This window comes from Armigeres subalbatus, chromosome 1 (genome assembly GCF_024139115.2).
Source record: "Armigeres subalbatus isolate Guangzhou_Male chromosome 1, GZ_Asu_2, whole genome shotgun sequence".
Lineage (NCBI taxonomy): Eukaryota > Metazoa > Arthropoda > Insecta > Diptera > Culicidae > Armigeres > Armigeres subalbatus.
In genome coordinates this window covers 241,253,187-241,274,704 of record NC_085139.1, presented here as the reverse complement: position 1 = coordinate 241,274,704, position 21,518 = coordinate 241,253,187, and the positions used below count along the sequence as shown (strand labels likewise).

Below are 21,518 nucleotides of genomic sequence, written 5' to 3'. Positions count from 1 at the left end.
GACGGACTTCGTGAAAATCGTACCACTCGTGTCAATCCCTACCCTTCGTATTACTCCCTCCAAAGCGATGTTGAATAGCAGACACGAAAGACCATCACCTTTCCGTAACCTTCTACGCGTTTCGAAGGGACTCGAGAATGCCCCTGAAACTCGAACTACGCACATCACCCGATCCATCGTCACCTTGATCAACTGTATCAGTTTATCCGGAAATCCGTGTTCGTGCATTAGCTGCCATAGCTGGTCCCGATCGATTGTATCATATGCGGCTTTGAAGTCGATAAATATATGATGTGTGGGCACGTTGTATTCGCGGCATTTCTGCAATACCTGACGTATGGCGAACACCTGGTCTGTGGTAGAGCGTTCATCGAATAAATCCCGCTTGGTACTGCCACACGAACTCTCTTGCAATTGGTGTTAGTCGGCGGCATAAAATTTTGGAGAGTACCTTGTAGGCGGCGTTCAGCAATGTGATTGCGCGGTAGTTGCATGGGACACACGACACCTTCTATCCACTCCTGCGGCAGAACCTCATCCTCCCAAGATTCTATCACAAACGCCCGAATGACACTCGCCCGAATTCCATTCGCCCGAATTCCATTCGCCCGAAAAGACCAAACGCCCGAAAAGACCATTCGCCCGAATGGACCACTCGCCCGAATGGACCACTCGCCCGAATGGACCATTCGCCCGAATAGGTCATATATTTATGTATACCTTCAGATTCTATAACAACATGTTATTTTTCCTAATCATATTGAAAGAAAAAATATGCCAATCACCTGAAATATATGAACGTACCAGTTTGTCCAGTTTTTTAGCCTGCAGTGGTCGTAGAGTATCAGTGGTCGCATACACCTCTGTACTCTGGTTGGAACTCTGTAAAACGGAGGACTTCCTCGTTTCAAAAGCGTATTCCACTTATTGTGCCACCCTAAAATGTTATTGGAAGTTCGAGGAATACTGTTTAGGGTATTTTCGATGCTAGGAGTAGTGAGAAGTGAAAAATGAGAAGTAAAAAGAAGTGAGGAGCACGAAGTGAGAAATGAGATGTGAGAAGTGAGATGTGAGAAGTGAGAAATGAGAAGTGAGAAGTGAGAGGTGAGAAGTAAGAAGTGAGAAGTGAGAAGCGAGAAGTGAGAAATGAGAAGTGAGAAATGAGAGGTGAGAAATGGGAGGTGAGAAGTGAGAGGTGAGAAGTGAGAAGTGAAAAGTGAGCAGTGAGGAGTGAAGAGTGAGAAGTGAGAAGTGAGAGGTGAGAAGTGTGGAGCAATAAGTGAGAAGTGAGTAATGAGAAGAACGAAGGAAAAAAGATGAGAAAAGAAGAAAAAGAGATGGAAGAAAAAAAGAAGAGAGAAGGAAGAAAAGAGTGAAGGAAAATAGAAAGAAGATAAAATGAAGAAAGAAGGTAGAAAGGAAAAAAGGAAGAAAAAAGGAAGAAAGAAAGAAAAAAGAAGGAAGAAAGAAGGAACAAAGAAGGAAGAAAGAAGGAAGAAAGCATGAAGAAAGGAATAAGACAGAAGCAAGAAAGAAGGAAGAAAGAAGGAAAAAGAAGGAAGAAAGAAGAAAAAAAGAAGAAGGAATAAAGGATGAAAGAAGGAAGAAAGAAAGAAGAAAGACGAAAGAAAAAAAGAAGAGAGAAAGACATAAAAAAGAAGAAAGAAGAAAGCAAAAGAAAAAAAGAAGGAAGAAAGAAAAGAAAGAAAGAAAGAAAAAAAGAAGAAAGAAACGAGGAAGAAAGAAAGAAGGGAGAAAGAAGAAAGAAAGAAGAACAAAGGGAGAAAAAGGAAGAAAGAAAGAAGAAATGAGGGAGAAAGAAGGAAAGAAGAAAAAAGGATGAAAAGGAAGAAACAAGGAAGGAAAAAGGAAGAAACAAGGAAGAAAGAAAGAAGGAAGAAAGAAGGAAAAAAAAAGAAAGAAGGAAGAAAGAAAAAAAAGAAGGAAGAAAGAAAAAAGAATGGGGAAGAAAGAAAGAAAGGAGAAAGAAGCATGAAAGAAGAAGGAAAAAAGGAAAAAGAAGGAAAAAGAAGTAAGAAAGATGGAAGAAAGAAAGAAGAGAGAAGGAAGAAATGAGGAAAAAAGTAAGAAGAAAGAAGGAAGAGGGATGAAGAAAGTAAAATAAACGAATGAGGAAGAAAGAAGAATGGAGGACAAAAAAGGAAGAACTAACTTCTCACTTCTCGGCCTAATGGCCTTCAGCCTAAAGACCTTCGGCCTAATGGCCTGACACCGGTATTTTCATAGACCGACCATAGTGAAGGGGAGAAAAGTAGGTCTCTAGTGGTCTTTTTGTGCGTTGATTGGCGACCATTCACAGGAGTCCACTAAGTTAGGCATAAGTACGTTAGACATCAGTACGTTAGGCATAATAGATGTTACACATTACGGAAGTTAGGGATAATGTACGTAAGGCATAATGGTCGTTTGGCATAATTCTGCCTACTTTATGTCATGGGTTGTTCTTTGGGTCATTTATGTGTAACGTCCATTTGCCCAACGGGTACACCCCATTCACATAATACTTGGTTACATAAAAAAATACGTTTGGGCAAGATTCTCGAACCTCCTTGAATGCCTTTGTTATATCTTAACATGAAAAATGTGTAAGGTAACTAACTTTTTATAGGCAAGTTGAAGTCTGTAACCCTTCCCGTTTGTCGATTGTAATTCCAATCGCTGATGTTTTCTAAAAAAACAAAACTTTGGTCGAGGAGAAAGAAACATCCTTGAAACATGAAATTGGGACGACACGTTCCTCAGCATTAATCTCAACCATCCTGATAAATTTCGTTCCATCAATGAACAAAAGGCTGTATCATACGTTCCCGTGTTTTAGCATTAATACCAAGGGAACGAATCGACGGTGTTGACCTTCGCCTACAGTCCTACAGTGAACACTTGAGCAAATTGTTGTGGAGCAGTTGAGAATGTTTCGTCAATTATCCAAATCTTGGCTTGTGCTGAATGATGTGTTCAAAGAAATAGAAAGATCTTCCCATAATTACCATGGATAGTCGATCGCAAGGAAGGTTCTACGTCCAATGTTGTCATATAGCATCTGTCGGTATGCACATATATATCGTCACATTCTGATGGTTATAAGAGTCGTCACCGGCGTTACATTATACGACGTGGCTCGTTTTTGCTTATGTTTAAAACGAATTTTGCTTGAACCTTAATACTAAATCATGTCTTCAACACATTTAGAAAGAACAATGTATAAAGAAAAGAAGCGTGAATTCCTGATTCCGCCTCTTATTTTTGACGATTGGTTTAAATGAATACCCCTGCAACGTCATTTTTCGCCACAGCTCTAATTATTCCGTCAGGTTTTAATTCATAACAGGATGTATAAGTGACCAGCATACATAAAACTTATTTTAATATCTGATTCTCTCAATAATGCTAAGCGATGAAAACTAACTTTTTTTCTATGGGGCTCTACACCTCGGGAAAGTTTTCCGCCGGATTTTGGTCACTGTGCCCAGGGGAAAAAATCTGCGGACCAAATTCCCGAGGTGTGAAGCTTATGCATACGTATATAAAGAAATCAAGTCATTATTTGAATATTATGAAAAAGAAAGTACATAATGACGTTATTTTTATTATTATTTCACACATAAACGAAACGAATATTTAATTACATATGAGAGACGTAAATCAAATATACTATTTCTTTTTATTAGTCACAAAAAATCTTTTCATCAAGTAAAGTGAAGAGTTTATTCGGGCATATAGTCTATTCGGGCGAATGGTCTTTTCGGGCGTTTGGTCTTTTCGGGCGTTTGGTCTATTCGGGCGAATGGAATTCGGGCGTTTGTCATTCGGGCGAATGGAATTCGGGCGAGTGTCATTCGGGCGTTTGTGATAGAACCCCTCCCAAACCTTGGTAATCACCCAGTGCGCAAAATAATCGAATTGCTGTTTAATAGTGCTAAAAGTGGTTTGTGAATATGACTTTCAATTTTCATTGATTGATTGAATCAATCACAGTGCGGACGTAGTTCAAACTCAAAAAAGTGGTGGTGATGCTTATTCACTGTGAACTGTGGCGGTGTTGATTAGACTATTTGGCGATTGATTCAATTCAATTAGTGTGGCATAAACAGACAATAAGTGCGATAAGACAATAATAGACGGAGAGTGCTAAATAGAAGATGGCGAGTGAGCTGAAGGAATTGAAGCGGCAAGCGCGGCAGCTAAAGAATATTTTCGATGGGGTGAGGCGCTTTATCGATAGGTTCAAGAAGGAGAAGCGTTACTTACAAATCGACACCAGGCTAGAGATGCTGGGAGCGGCCATGACGAAATTCTATGCGATTCGGTCAAAAATCGAAAATGTAGCGGAAGCAATCGACGAAAAAGGAGTAGCAAAATCGAAGGAAAGTTCCTAGGAACGAACTGCCAGATAGGAGATTCTGGCCGAACGGCGATGTTAAGAAAGCACAAAAGTAATCGCGGAAACCGAAGTTTATTGTGATTTGCGTTCGTCTTTGCGATCATTAAAGAACGAATCCACTCCAGGAGCTGCACCTGCGGTACAGATTCCAGTCGCTTCGCTGCCAGCAGGTAATCCTACATCGACAGAGAAGAAGAAGTTGCCAGAACTACGATTGCCAAGCTTCGGCGATCCTCTTCGAGAGTGGGTTACTTTTCGAGACATGTTCCATAGCTTAATCCACCGTAACCGTCAGCTGTCCGACATGGACAAGTTTAGTTATTAACGGTCATCGTCAGCGGGTGAAGTTGCAGGAAGTTGCAGTGCTGGAAATGACATCAGCAAACTACTCAATCGCCTGGGAGCTTCTGTAGAAACGCTACGAGAATCAGAAGCTCATAGTGAAGGCCCATCTAGACGCTCTGTTTGCTGTAGAGCCGATGAAGCGCGAAAGCTACGAAGCGCTGAATCACCTACCCAGCGAATATGATCGGAACATTCAAATGATGGAGAAAAACAGGTATCTTACCGCGAACTGGAGCACCATCCTGGTTCATATGGTGTGTTCCACATCAGATGCGACAACGCTTCGCTATTGGGAGTCGCATCATTGCTCCAAGGAGGTTCCCAAGTACGAAGAACTCATCGAATTTCTGTGAAATCAATGTTCTGTGCTCCAGGAAAACTTTCCATCCACACCGAATTCCGCAATCGGAGAACAACTGTGAGTCATCCGTCTATGCAGTCTTCCAATCGATGTCCTTTTTGTAGAGAATCCCAGCATTCTGCGTTTAGATGCCTGCGGTTCCTGAAAATGAAACTGCCTGAACGCTACGAGAAAAGTGAAAGAGTGTGTTCTTAGCTTAAACTGTTTCCCTTCGTCGTTCATTTCTGCACGAAAGGTGTCTGCCGACACTGGCAACGAAAGCACCATACACTTCTGCATTCAGGTGCAACAGAAGGCTGCTACATCGTCACAGATCGGTTCACACGCCACACGCCTAGAACCATGCCACATCAAGTCAAAGCACAGGACCCAACACAAGTTCATTCCCAATCGCAAGCACACTTTCACACCCACAACCCACCACAGATCGTACTCGCTCTCATAACACTAACTCACTACCGGTGAGCATCAATACACCATCTCGTCAAGTTCTGTTGTCCACCGCCTTGGTGCGGATAACAGACCAATTTGGAAACATGCAGCTTGCAAGAGCGCTTCTCGACTCATGCTCCGAATACTGCTTCATCACTCGGATTCTTTGCCAGATCATTACCTGATCACCTGTCTATAGTCGGTATTGGGGGCACTTCTACGAAATCATCAAGAACGGTGAGCGCAACCGTAATGCCGCGGTCTCTGAAAATATCCTCTTATGCGGAGCACTTGATACTTACTTACTTGATGGGCTACAGCTTTTCGATGAACCTAGGCCGAATGGAGTATCCTTATCCACTGGACTCGATCCTGGGCCAATCGCTTCCAGGCGCCCTGAACATTGAGCGCCCTCAGGTCCTCTTCAACTGCAAAAATCCATCGTGTACACGGCCTTGCAGTTAATGACTGTGGAAGTGCTTAATGAACACTAAGCTGTGAGGCGGCAATGTCCCAGTGTGGGGATGTAATGCCAATAAGAAGAAGAAGAAACACCTGGTACAATTCGTGATTCATGCGGTGCCGCCAGATACCGTTCTCCTGTTTACCGCCGAGTATTGTCCGCAGTACCTTACGCTCAAACACTCTGAAAGCTCTCCGATCAGCCTCCTTTAACGTCCATGTTTCATGGCCGTATAAAGCCACCGGAAGAATCAGAGTAGTATACAGCGCGAATTTTGTCTTCGTTTGCAGACTACGGAAGCTGATTACGAAGTCCGTAATAAGCCCTATTTGCAGCTGCAATACGCCTTTTCACCTCGCGGGTAACATCATTATCGCACGTCACTAATGTTCCAAGATACACAAATTCTTCTACCACTTCAAACTTTTCACCATCCAGCACCATTTCGCTACCACCACCACGTTGATTGCCAGCGACCATATACTTCGTTTTGCTGGTATTGATCGTGAGTCCAATCCTCGCTGTCTCCCTCTTAAAAGGCACAAAAGCCTCTTCCACGGCACGGCGATCAATCCCGATAATATCGATATCGTCCGCAAATCCCAGGAGCATATGCAATTTTGTGATAATGGTACCGCTTCTTTGCACACCAGCTCTCCTAATCGCTCCCTCGAGCGCTATATTGAACAGTAGATTCGAGAGTGCATCACTTTGCTTTAATCCATCTACGGTAACAAATGACGTCGATATTTCATCCGCAACCCTTACACTTAATTTCGATCCGTCCAACGTTATACGAATCAGCCGTATCAGTTTCGCCGGAAAACCATGTTCAGGCATAATTTGCCACAATGCATTCCATTTCACTGAATCGTACGCCGCCTTTAAATAAATAAACAGATGATGTGTCTGCAAGTTGTACTCCCGGAATTTATTAAGGATTTGTCTCAGGGTAAACATTTGATCCGTCGTTGAATGGCCCTCATGGAAACCTGCTTGGTATTCGCCAACGAAGGACTCTTCAAGCGGTCTCAATCTGTTGAACAGAATACGGGACATGATTTTGTACGCCGAATTAAGGAAGGTTATTCCTCGGTAATTGGCGTACTCCAGTCTGTGCCCTTTCTCAAATAGAGGGCAAATGAGGCCGTCCAACCAGCTAATATGGTGCAGAACTTCATAAAGCTGCTCACTGCCATGTTTGAGAAGTTCAGCCGGGAGCTGGTCCTTCCCCGCAGCCTTATTGTTTTTCAGCTCTTTGACAGCTTTTTTAACCTCATCTAGTGTAGGTGACTCCACAGCTTGTCCATTGTCGCTAATATTTATTCTGTTCACCGATGCAACGTGACTTCCAGTATTCAACAAAGTCTCGAAGTGTTGCTTCCACCTGGCAGCCACTTCGGTTTTATCTGTCAGCAAATTCCCTTGTTCGTCGTTGCACATAACGGGAGATGGCGCTGTCTTTCTCCGCACGCTATTGACAGACTTATAGAACTTTCGCATATCGTTCTGCTCCATTTTTTCCTGCGCCTCGCTAATCACTTGTTCTTCATATTCTTTTTTCTTCCTGCGGTGGGTTCGTTTTCGGCTGCTCTTGCTTCCTTGTACCGATCTCTATTCGATCGGGTACCCGACACCAACATCCGGCTTCTGGCAACGTTCTTCTCGTCTGTCACTCTCTGACACTCCACATCGAACCAACCCGTCCTGGGTCGCCTCTGTGCAGTGCCTACCACTTCTCGTGCTGTTGTGCTCACCGCTCCATGGATCGACTCCCATAGATCGTTGGTGTTGTCGCTAACGTTGATTGCACTTATCCGTTTGTCGAGCTTCTGGCGGTACTCAGCCGATACTCCTTCCGCCGACAATCGCTGGATATTGTAACGCATCGTTCGCTGTGATCTTTCGTTCGATACAGTTGACAACCGTGATCGAATTTTACTGACAACGAGGTAGTGATCAGAATCAATGTTCGGACCTCTGAATGTCCGCACATCGATAACATCCGAGAAATAACGCCCATCCACCAGAACATGATCTATCTGGTTGCAAGTTTCACCGTTTGGGTGTCTCCAGGTGTGCTTTCGGATATTCTTTCGGGCGGAGCACATTCAGCTGCATGTCCTTCTCAAGCTGACATCGGATTTGCCGACCGAATACGTAAATGTGCAGCATTTGGCGATTTCGGAGCACCTGATGTTGGCCCTTTCCAGGTCCTTCCTCCCCGGTTTTGGAGGTACCTGGCCGGGGCTCAGTTTCCAGCCCCACTACCCTTGTTCGGGGTAGTAACCTCCACGTTTTGGAGCGGCCCCAGGAGCTCATCCCATGGAGACTGTCTCCCCTGTTTTTGTGTCTGCTCCGTTGGAGCAGTTACCCCCAACGTGCCCGCGAATACTTGAGCCTCAGTCTGGGTAGACTTTGGCACCACCGTCTTCGCTGGCACGCCCTCGGTCGATTCGACCTTGCCCGAGTCCGCGAATCATTGGGCCTCAGTCTGGGTAGATCTCGACTCCACAGATTTCACAGGTTTGCACTTGGCCGTCCCGACCGCCCTCTCCAGCTTGGCATCCAACATCGACTTTCGAAGTTTCTGCAAGCTCCTCTTGAGGTCCTTACTGATATTATGCTTCGATGACGCAAAGTCGATGATGGCGTCCAGCTGTTCCGTCGCCACCTCGAAGGCCGAAAGTCCATCGCGTTTGCGGTTCATCGCCCTCACAAGCCATGGGCCGTCCATAACCACTACCGGTGTAGCCGGGGAGAAGGTTAAGTGACACCCACGCTGGCGCTGCGGACCGATCTGCCCACTATTGCCTCTGACCTCCTAGGCGGACACCTGAACAACCCACCTCTTGTGAAGGGGTTGTCGCCTACACTACTATCACTTATTGAAGAAGAATTGACTTGGTTTTCCATTTTGCTCCCACGAGTTGCTCGGAAAAAGAGGTCCACCACGCCAGAGCCCAGCATGACGCGCTAAGGGACAATGACTGTGGGGGGTGTCCAGGGACCCCACAGGCTCCGTTAAAGGCCTAGCTCATTATTTCACTCCCCTGGCTATGCATCCTCTCGGCATGGGTCGCTTAACGCCTTGGGATTAGGGACGATGGTCCCCTTGATCGCACTTCCTCACTCTAGCTGATGTCAGAAGGACAACAGTGCCCCAGGCTGCACTATCAGCTAAGTACACAACCCTTAGCTGGCGGTCGATTGTCATCGGAAGACCCGTGGAAGCGTGAGATTGGAACTTGTGAGGACCAGAGATGTGTAGGTCACTTTTTCCCAGACGTCAACTCACCATTTCGCGCTCTTTGAGCCTGGATCAATCGACATGATCATCGGCGCTGAGTATTATTACGACTTACTGGCGGGAGGCAAGATCAAACTAAGCGAAGGTGGACCCACTCTTCATGAAACCGTGTTTGGATAGGTTGTCTCTGGTCGTGTACCTGGAGCATCTCCAGTAGCACAACGGACCCATTCTCACCCTATCGCTTCTCCAGATCTCAACGATCTGCTCACCAAATTTTGGGAGCTCGAGTCTTGCCACTCTGGGGGGAAGAGATATTCGAACGAACTATCATCCGTAATGAAGTTGGTAGATTCGTAATCACTCTACCAAAGAAGGAAGCTGTCATTCAAAGATTGGGTGACTCCAAGGCCAACGTTTTAAAGCGATTCCATGGACTAGAGCGTCGGTTTGCAACCAACAGTGCTTTAAAGGAGACGTATTTCGACTTCATCGAAGAATACGAGGCCAATGGCTAAAGCCTGACAGCACCACCACAAAGCTTCGGGTCGTATTCGACGCTTCATGCCACACGACAACAGGAATCTCCTTAAATGATGGGTTGATAGTGGGTCCAGTTGTCCAGGATGATCTGCACGCAATTGCCTTACGCTTTCGGTTTTGGAGACATGCACTCGTTGCAGACGTTGCGTCATTAACAGTATAATGAAAAGATAAATTTCCCCATACTTATTCGCATGCAAATTTGAAACGGCTTGTGCTAAATCAGTTTTAATCTAATTGAGCTCAAATTTTCAGAGGACACTCAGAACATAGTAAAGAATCAGATGAGCACTGTGGAGCAAAATCGATTTTTTGAACCACCCTAGTGTAACATGCTCCCGGAACAAGCCAACTGGACACGAGTAACTGATGGCCGGTAATCTGTGTATCTGTGTTGCTGTAAAATTTTGGCGGATTATGGGAGGCTGCGGACAAATCGTTTAAGTGTCACTTTCGTAAGATCGTTGGGCAGCACTAGCTAAGCTACGACGAGCTACACACTGTAATCAGCAAGTCGTGGCAATTTTGAATTCACGTCCACTAACTCCTCTCACTAGCGATCCCAACGATTACACTGTACTGACCCCAGGACACTTCATGGTAGGAAGACCTCTGTTCCGGCCGGAGTCATCATATTGACCTGAAATACAAACATAAACATGAATTATTATAATTAGAAATCAAATAACAAATTAATTACTTACCGAATCAATCTGCACCAGCTGCAGCATATTTGTGTTTTGTTTTGATCTCGTTAGACATACACGTACAGTAGTAGTAGTCAGTTATGAGTTACCACTCACTTATACACTGCTGCGTACCGCTGTAAATAATCAAAAGTTTCATGCAAGAAATGAAACGGAGATAGGAATGTAGACAGAAGTGTTAATATATACACAGATCGTACGCCTAAGAAGATGACTCGTCAACCTTTATAGTTCCTTATGTACAAAAATTCAAATAATTTAGGGACAAAACAATATTGAAAATCATCTCAAACTGAATACGACATGCAATGTAAAGAATCAATAGAGATAAAATGATGTCATATGATTCCAAGGGAAGGGAAACAGTATAAATATCGTCCCAGATGCCAATGTAAAATCAGTTATCAAATCGTGATCAAAGTGAAATATACTCCATCCAAATCGTTATTCCAGTGTTCTTATTCGAAACCGTGACTCTGCAGCCGTGAACCGTTGCCGGTAGTAGTAAACCGTTGCCAGTACCAGTGATTCCTAGCCAGTTCGGGACGAAAAGTAGTGCGAAAGGTGATACGCGAAATTAACCCTTAACGACCCGGGACCTAAAACTTTCATCGTTGAAAATTAGGTCGACGCGAAAACAACCTCTGACGGTAATTCCGGAACCCGATCTACAGGAGATATCGGAAAGTCGCTTGTTCACCTGACAGCAATCACAATATTCCGTGCAAAAGCTTTGGCCAAAGTGGAAGACCCACTATCTTTTGGACCTGCACAACAGGACCAAATGGAACAAAAAGCGCAACAACATCAAGATCGACACTATGGTTTTAGTCAAGGAGGATAACCTACCTCCACTAAAATGGAAATTGGGACGAATAGAAGAAATCTACACCGGTGCGCCGGTTAAGAACGTCCGAGTAGTGGGCGTTCCTACCAAAGATAGAATGTTCAAGAGAGCCATTTCCAAAATCTGCGTTCTTCCAATTAAGGATAACGCACCCACAGACGAAGAGCAATAAACTCTTCCATCAATGGTGCCCCGGCACCGCGGAGATCTTCTTAATGAGGGCCTCCGCTTTCCAGTTAAGTGTTTGTATTTTATTATGTTTCAAAAAGCTCATGGAATGTTCTGATCAACCCGATCGGAGGGCAAGTCATTACCGTCGCAGTCTCGTAGTAGTCGTACGCAGTTCGAACAAAACCTGCAAATTTCCGTTCAAGTAGATGTAACAAATTGACCTCCGTGCCTAACGACACAAAGCTATAGTCTCTTTTAAATTTACCCGTGCTGTAATTTCTTTGTTCATATTTTTATTGGAAAATTAAAAAAAATAGTTCCAACATGGAGAATTGAACTTCGGTCCACTCGAGAAGTAAGGAATGCAGTAGAACTGGCAATCAAACATCATCCACAGCGTCGGAATAATTTAACTCTCTTTACTCTTATCATTGCAATCACACGCACTTCTACCTATAGGTTCTAATGTAGCTACACAGTTAAAAATTCTGAATAATACACGCCACGGAAATATTTGAACGCTTATTTCTGTGTTCAATAGCCTATAATTTTACATCCAACTTTTTCTTGTATGCAATACTGAATACAAGCTCCATAGTAAAGACGACCTGTAATTTTAAAAAGGGATGGAATATGAGTTGAATCGAACGAAGCCTTTTTGTTACATCATATATGCTGTAACATTTTTATACTGTGTATTTTGGGAGTACAGCTTGCATACTCACCATCTGTTCATTAATTTAAAAGAATTATTTGAAATCAGACTTATTTAAGCAGTGGAATTGTGTACCGTTGTTTTATGAAAATTCCGATACGACTTTTATGTTTTAACGGGAGCCCGAATAAGAACCCATAAGTGGGGTATTGTATGAGTCTTGATAGTATATTTTTCCCAATGATGAAAACCTTGTGAGTATGAAGAAGTGCGAAGTGAGAAAAGATAAAAATAAGAAGCAAGAAGTGAGAAGGGAGAATGAGAAGTGCAAATCAAAAAGTGGGAAGTGGAAAATGAAAAATGAGAAGAGATAAATGAGAAATGATAAGTGAAAAGTGAGAAGTAATAAGTAAGAAGTTAGAAGAAGTGAGAAGTGAGAAGTGACAAGCGATAAGTGTGAAGTGGGTAGTGAAAAGTGAGAAGTGAGAAGTAAGAAGCGAGCAGTGAAAAGTGAGAAATGAGAAGGAAGAATTGCGACGAAGTGAGTAGTGAGAAACAAAAAGTGACAAGTGCAAAATGCAAAATGAGAAGTGAGAAGGGAGCACTTTTCACTTCTCCCTAGTTATTGCACCCATCTCACTAGTCAGTGCTCACTTCCACTTCTCAGTACTCACTTCTAACTACTATGTACTCACTTAAAACAGCTTATTTCTCAGTTCTCGCTTTTCACTTCAAACATCTCACTTTTCACTTAATAAGGAAGCTAAAGTTAACTATTCGGCCAAACGGCATTCTGCCAAAAGACTCTTTCGGCCAAAAGACATTCGGTCAAGTGGCATTCGGCCAAGCGGTGTTCGGCCAAAGGATTCTAAACCATTTTTCTACATGTTGTGAAAAGTGTTTGAATTTTGAAAAAACTTTTTTTTTGATACCTTCCTAACCCGATTGCCCCTCCAGTATCGAGTAAGGGAGAATCGCTGAATATTCACTTCAAAGACGATTTTTTTTATAGAAGGCTCGGTGACCCATAGTGTTATGTACTAATCGGCTCAGCTCGACGAGTTGAGATGATGTCTGTGTATGAGGGTACGTGTTTTTTCATTTTTATTTATATTTTTATAGGGGGATGAAGGCTAATCTGCAAACAGACACCTGAAATTATCACTGAGGGAGTGGTGTTGACGGAACGCCGGACCCACTAAACCCACCCAATTAACGGGAAGGTTACTTGAGTTACCCTCTCTACTAATAGCCTGGTTCCCCCAGGAACTGCCTCCCAGCATTACTTCTGGGGGATAAGCAGTACTTAATGTACTCGCTCATTCACGCTCACACAGACACTCATCCCGTATGAGTCTTACTTGGGTGCTCTCTCTAACATACCCTCTGACACACCCTGACACTCTTTCTGACGCACCATATGAGTCTTACATGTGAGTCTAACTTGGGTGCTCACCCTTTACGCACTATGTGAGACTAACTTGGATGCTCACCCTACCACCTGATTCACGCTCTAGCACACAAATCTGAGACTTATTTGGGTGCTCACTCTAGCACACCTCTGCAACTCCTCCTGACACACTCTCTGACACACCATGTGGGACTTGCTTAGGTTCTCGAGGTGTCGATAGCGACAGGTACCAACAGTTCTACGCTACGACCCTTCTACCTCGGCATATGCAGTCCATAGGTGCATAGGTGTTATGCGCTCACTCTTCTGCCATGACTCGTGGTGGCGACTGCTTGGAGGGTACGTGTGTGTATGTGTGCAAAACAAAACTCAGTTATCTTTTAGTCACTTTTCATGAACCGATTTGCTCGCAACAAATTGCATTCGACGGGTGATCTTGTCCCATTATTTCCTATTGAAAATGAGTCAGATCGGACAATGAGATCTAAAGTAATGGTCGATTTTTTTTTAAATAAAATACACGCTAAGAAAATTCGCTCAACTTTTTTTTTGAAAATACCAAATTTTCAAAACGACTTATCAACTCTTGTAAACAAAGATTCAAATATCGATTTGTCGTATCTGAGAGCGCTTTCACGCAAACCAGCACCATCAATATAAAGCCGAAGTCTTCACCTATGTTTTAAATGTGTTGGTTTGCGTGGGAGTACGTATCGACACGTTAGAAGTAGAATAAAGTGACCAGACGTCCCGGATTCAGCCTACTTGCCCCGCATTGCTAGGCGTCCCGGAAAACGTCCCGCATTCCATGATGAATCTATTAAGTTTGAAGAATCTATGGAATCCGTAGGAAATTGGATGTCCAGAAAATCTGTAACAGATTCGAATATTATCAGAAGAAAAAGATTAAACAGATTTTGCCCAGCAAATCAGGACAGTCGATATCTCCTTTAACAGTTTCCCAGCAAAAGCACCCTGAACAATTGTTCGTCTCGCGTGAAGTGGTTCTATTTTCAGAAGGCGGCAGCGTTCCACGTACGGTGGCAGGTTCATCGGGTCGCGCCACATGTGCATGAAGTACATATCTTACGAACATTCAACTTCAAATGGTTTCTATTCAGGCGATCTAACTGGCATGAAATGGGCTCCACATGACAGCATTCGACTCCAAAACTTACCAAACAGTATAATGAATCACGAAACTCGTCATCAATTTTGAACATTAAGGCAAATTGTCGATTGGCTCTGAGGATGATGTCATTGTAGTGAACTCGGAAAGTAACTCATTGTCCGGAAAGTAACACATCGTTTAAGGTGATTATACAATCAAGCCATGTGGTGAATTTCAAATTCACCACACGGTTTTTTACTCCTATTATCAAAAGTTCAAATCTAGCTGTTGCGTACATAACCGAAACGGACACTGATCAGCGGAATCTATGCAGTGAAACACTCGCGGGCTACGTAAACAAACACCCTTTATTTCAAACGAAACTAAAACTCTCGCTTTATTCGAGTGTACGCGATCGCGGTTTATTTACAACTAAAAACTCTGCCGTATCTACGTTTCTATGCTACAGTGGTAGCTGATTCGAGCAGGTCCGAAGTGGACTGTCGATCGGTTGATGAGCAATTGTATTTGTGACTATCTTACACACTAACTCAACTTAATTACACGGCAGAGTGCGTTCAATGCTGCTCATTAAATGTGGATCGCGTGGTGGCTCTAGAACAACAAATACTCGAAATCAATTTCATGCGCAAACATAGCCGGCCACCTTGAAATCGGCACAATTTCAACCGTATCATACATGACTATCACACATCTACAAATAGAACCACCCTGTTTCGGTTTGTTTCACTTCCTACTCTCTTCTAATACTTAATACTATCCATGAACAATACAAAAAGTAGCACATATACAACAACACACTTGTTTATATCAATCAGGTAGCTGCTGCTGGCATATTTTGAATTCTCGTTATTGTCGCTGCTGAACATCTCCACGGTTCGTTTCTGCCCCGGAGTAGATGACCTTTTGCTTGCTGTGGGACACCTTCGAAATTGCTGCTTCACGGAAACCAAGGCTTGATGGAATTCTGGATCGCTTGACCTGCTGTGCTGGCTCAGGATCGCTTCTTCTGCTTCAGGACCGTTTTTCCTGCCGTGCTGGCTCAGGATCGCTTTTTCTGTTTTTGTTTGTAAACTTCCTACCAGTGGATAACTACGGTGCAAATTCGGACGTGTTGATATGATAGGAACTCGGATAATATTGCACTTCTTTCAGGTATGTCTCCTGTCATGGTTGGTGAAATGGAATTTCCTGGACTATCCCCGAATCGCCCTCGGCGACGCGACGTCGGCGCTGGATGACATCATTCGACCTTGAAAAACATAGGAGGCTTTTTCAAAAGAATTAACATAACAAACAAAGACTTCCCTGGAAGCGGAGGCCGGATGGCCCCCGCGGCCGCTCCTGCGGCGATGATGATGATGATGCCTCGATGGAATTGGGGTGTATTATTGAATACTGGATCGTGTGCTAAAATCTTGCTTCAGCGGTGAGCTCATTCCGCTTCACTGGACAGGTTCAACTCCTTCCACCCTGAGCTAGTCATGCTCCCTGGGTGGACACTGCTACAGTGTACAGAGGGTGATCAATCCTCCGAACGACATACTGGGATGTATTGAAGCAAGTTTGGTAGCACCTCGTGAAAAATACCATGACATTAGTTGGATTCAAAACGATTTCTGCGTGTCCGTTGACAGCGCAGCCTCTATGGCTAACAAATTCCATGCTCGCGGAACTTGTTCAATTGGATTCGAACGGAGACAGGACGGTACAGTTGACATTCATGCACAATATCCGACTTTCACCAACATGCACGTAGTATACCTCGAAAATTGACAACAAACGGATGGGACAAAAACTGGTCATCTGAATCGACATGGAACTGGTGGGCAGGCTGTCCCACGCCCTCGGGACAGCTGGACGACGGCTATGGAGGATAAACATAGGGTGACTTTTTGGAAATACAATATCAAAACAACACTTAACTGGACTGCGGAGGCCGGTTGGCCTCCGCGGATGCCGCAACATCACTGGTGGAGGAATGTTGACTTTCCTCGTTTCTTACGTCTGCGTTGTCCCGGATAGGGAGCACGCAAACTTTCGAAATACCCCTCAAGAATTCTCCGGTTTGTGTCCGAATGGCCACAACACGAACGTTGTTGTCTTGTCCACGGACAATCTTGGTAACGCGGCCGAGTGGCCACTTCAACGGGGGCAATTGTTCCTCCTTCAAAAGCACCATGGTTCCCACTCCAATGTTGTCCCGTTCTTTTGTCCACTTGGTTCTATTGTGCAAATCCGACAGATACAAAGTCGTCCATTTCTTCCACAGCATTTGAACGTAGTTCTGGGACCTCTGCCAGATAGACAAACGATTTGCAGGCACCGCTCCCATGTCTGGATCAGCCAAAGCTGTCAATGGTCGTTGAATGAGGAAGTGACCGGGTGTGAGTGCCTCAAAATCCCCTGGGTCATTACTAATGGGAGTTAGGGGTCTCGAATTTAAGACGGCTTCAACTTGCGTGAGGACTGTAATCATTTCGTCGTACTGCAAAAGGTTCGTGCCAATGGTCCGCTTGAACGCTCCTTTGAATGATTTTACAGCGGCCTCCCAAAGGCCGCCAAAGTTTGGGGACCTCGCTGGAATAAACTTGAAGTCTATCCGCTCATTCACTGCTTCTGCTGTAACCGCATCTTGGAATTGCTGTCCTTCGAATAAACGTCGTAGCTCTTCCAGCTCTCGCTTAGCTCCCACAAAATTTTTGGTGTTATCGCACATAACGACAGTTGGTCGCCCGCGCCGTGCGGCGAATCGCCTTAGAGCAGCAACGAAAGCCTCTTTGGTCAAGTCAGCAACGAGTTCTAGGTGAACTGCCTTGGTTACTAGGCACACGAATACTGCCACAAAACATTTCTTCGGGCTACAGTGACGATTTGGGTATGTGACCAAGAATGGGCCGCAATAATCCACTCCAACCTTGAGGAATGGTGACGTCGGAGTTACTCTTTCGGGAGGCAAATCCGCCATCAGCTGCTGTAAGACTCTTGGTTTTGAACGGAAACATCTGACGCACTCAAAAATCACCTTGCGAGCCAGACTGCGAATGGAGGTAATCCAGAATTCCTCTCTTGCACTGGCAACGAGCAACTGTTGGCCAGCGTGACACAGTTTTTGGTGAAAATCCGTGACTATGGTGCAGTATGATTGGATGTTTCCGATTCTCTGAAACAGGTGCGTTGCGCAGCCGGCCACCAACCCGGAGTAACCCATCAATCATTTGGGGGTGTAGACTATGAATTTTGGACGAATCTTTGACCTGTCTACCCTTTCTCAAATCCAACAATTCTTGGGTAAAACATTCCGATTGGGCTAGGCGGATTAGAAACTTGTAGTTATCCTCGAACTCTTCTCGGGTAATGGGTCCAGTTTTGCGACAGGATCTGTTCTGCGGTCGAACGTTGAACATGAAGCGACGAAGAAGAACCACCAGACGTACTAGTGTTGTAAGTGAGGAACGTAACGAAAATACTTCACTCGACGGTACGACTGCTACAGGCAACGCAACAGCACGTCTTTTTTCCAGCATTTCAGCATCAAATTGCTCTTCGGTGACTCGAGAATCCGCAGGCCAGGTATCTTGATTTTGTCGCAGCCAAAGGGGACCGTTCCACCACATGGACTGATAATGCAATTGAGCTGGCGTCATACCACGAGACACAATATCCGCTGGATTTTCAGCTCCGGGTACGTGATTCCAATCACAGTCTCTCGTCAAGTACTGTATCTCCGATACTCTATTTGCAATGAACACTTGCCATCGCGAGGGAGGGGATGCCAACCAGCAACGGACTATCATAGAGTCGGTCCATAGAAAAACTTTCATTTGAATCTTGACACTGGCTTGAAAAGTCTCCAACAAATGGCTGAGCAGAAGGGCAGACGAGAGCTCCAGACGCGGAATGGATTGCTTCCGCTTTTTCTTCTTGAGATCATCCAGAGAAGCGACTCTCGATTTGGATGTTATCAATTGTACAGTGATTTCACCGTCTGTATGTGCGCACCTTAGATACAAGCAAGCTCCGTAAGCCTTGTTGGATGCATCGCAAAATCCATGGAGCTGTACTTCGGAGCAATTTCTGCTGTACCCGACCCAACGTGGAACTGATAGAGACTCGAGGGCGACTAGATTTCTCCGATATTCACGCCAATACTCCTGCAATTCATCTGGTAGCGGTTCGTCCCATGTAGCTATGCTTCCACAGCTTTAGGATAAATAATTTAGCTTGAACCACCACTGGACCGACTATTCCATGAGGGCAACATCGAAGCATCAGAGGCCACGATGCGCTTCGTAATACTGGTGGTCGAATTCCACTTGGGAACAGAAAAGCGGAACGAGTCGCAATGGGGATCCCAGGCCAAGCCTAGAGTTTTAATGGTGGCTCTGGATGAGTCTAACTCATATACTGGGCGCTCGTCACGCAGGTCAGCTGGAAGATTGGCCAATACCTCCTCACAGTTTGAATTCCATTTTCGGAGCACGAATCCCGCCGTGTTCGTTAGCATGATCATTTCGTTGACTAGTTTCACGCCTTCTTCAACGTCTTCAACTCCGGTAATCATATCGTCCACGTAGAAGTCTTCTTTCAGAATCTTTGCTGCTGTCTGATGCGTACCTTCACCTTCAATTGCTAGTTGCTGCAAACATCGCGTTGCCAAGTACGGCGCCGATGCTGTACCGTATGTCACCGTCGTCAGCTGGAACTCTCGAAGTTCTTCATTGGCAGATTCTCTCCAGAAGATGCGCTGTAGGTTCTGGTCTTCTGGCTGCACGTTAATCATACGGTACATTTTGGCAACATCTGCAACAATCGCGATGGGATGGAATCTGAATCGGATGCTGATCGCGAACAGGTCTTCTTGGACGACTGGACCCACCATCAATCCTTCGTTTAGCGACACTCCAGTTGAGCTTTGACATGAAGCGTCGAACACGACCCGCAGCTTCGTCGTGGTGCTCTCGGGCTTCAAAACAGCGTGATGTGGCAGGTAATAAACTGTTTCTGCAGTCTGGTTGTCCTGAACCTCTTTCATGTGTCCCATCGATTGGTATTCGTGGATGAAGTCGCAGTACAATGCCTTTAGGTCTTGATTTAGCGCAAACCGTCGCTCCAAACATAGAAACCGTTTCAATGCGGTACTCCTGGAGTCTCCCAATCGCTGGATAACGTCATTCTTCTTTGGCAGAGTCACTACGAAGCGTCCGCTTTCATCTCTGGTGGTAGTGGTTTTGAAGATCTTCTCGCACATCATCTCTTCGACTGAGTGAGTATTCTTGGTATGGCACGTTTCTAATTCCCAAAACCTGGTGAGCTGGTCGTTCAACTCCGATAGAGAACAAAGATAAACTGCTGCTTGCGGACTAGGAAGCGAGCATTCAGGAACTTGACTGGCCACGATCCAACCGAAAACGGTATTCTGTAGAGTCGGTCCACCTTCACACGCCTTCAGTCGCCCCTCTCTGAGCAAATTCAGGAAATATTCAGCACCAATCAGCATGTCAATCTCGCCGTTTTCATGGAAATGAGGATCCGCCAATTCAATACGCTCCGGAATGTTCCATTGGCTAATGTCGATGCTCTCAGCCGGCAGGGAAATCGTGAGTTTGGGCAGCACGTTGAACTGGATGTCTTCTTCGAAAGTCGAAATGGCTAACATCCGAGAGCTTACTGTCATCAGCACAGCATTTTTGGAAAGGCCTGTAGAATTTCCGATGCCTTGTATAGCCAAGAAATCAGAAAATAGCTCTAGATCGAGCTTTCGACAAAACCTCTCGGTTACAAAGCAATATTAAGATCATGAGTCAAGCAATGCTCGTGCGAGTTTAGAGTTGCCAAAACGATCCTTCACTCGTACAATGGCGGTTGATAACAAGACTTGGCGTTTGGATGATTGTGCGAGGGAGTGTAGTGCTATTGTGTTTTGATTAGTGTGTGGTGGGTCGGTAGCTGGGAGCGAGTTTTTGCTTTGCGACGGTGTATTGACAACTGTGGGTGCGGCTTGGAGTGTGTGGTGTGCTGTGTTTTGGGTTTGGTATTGTGGTTTCGATTGTGCTAACTGTTGGATTTGTTGATAGTCACTTGGGGGTCGTCGTGTCGTCTGTGAAACGGAGGATCTTTGTGTTGCACTGTTCGCCGAATCGTTCGACGGATGAAGTAGCGTGTTGTGTCGTTTTCCACAAAGGCGGCAGGATCCCTTGCTGCAAGAGCGTGCTAGATGACCGACTGAAAGACAATTTAGGCACAATCCGTTTCTCTTCACAGGAACGTACCGATCTGAAAGCTTCATCTTCTGGAACTTCTTGCAGAAAAGCAGAGCAGAAGCAGCATCGCCCGATAGTGGATGGATGGCTCACTCCAAATTTTGGCTTTTTGACCTCTAGTTAAACCGGCCTACTGGATTGGCCAACTGATTGAAGGACTACGCAGTGGTTCTTCAAGAAGGTAATCACGAGTTGTGATTGGTCTCCCGTCGTGGCGTCGCGGCGTAACTGGATCAAGTCGTGTGCAAACCATATGGACGAGCATAGTACTCCAGCTAGCTGTATTTTCTCCAATCTTGTCAAGCATTGAGCGACTCGTAGCTCTCACGTTTCATAAACTCCACGTTGAAAATCGCATCCAAATGCGCCTTCACGATAATTTTTTTGTTCTGATACCGGTGTTCTAGCGCATTCCAGGCCACGTTGTAATTCGCCGCTGAAAGCTCGATCATCTCTATCTCCTACAGGGCCTCGAAAGACAAGGATGAGCGAAGATACGTGAACTTATCCATATCGTTGAGTTTCACGTTCTGGTG

At 44.9% G+C, this 21,518-nt stretch overlaps 1 protein-coding gene across 1 annotated transcript; it reads right to left on the bottom strand.

The window, feature by feature from the left end:
* Positions 1-18,938: 18,938 nt before the first annotated feature.
* On the bottom strand, positions 18,939-20,378 carry LOC134207145 (uncharacterized). The gene has a single exon (XM_062682864.1). It carries the CDS (start codon positions 20,376-20,378, stop codon positions 18,939-18,941), a length of 1,440 nt encoding a protein of 479 aa, XP_062538848.1.
* Between the last annotated feature and the right edge of the window lie 1,140 nt (positions 20,379-21,518).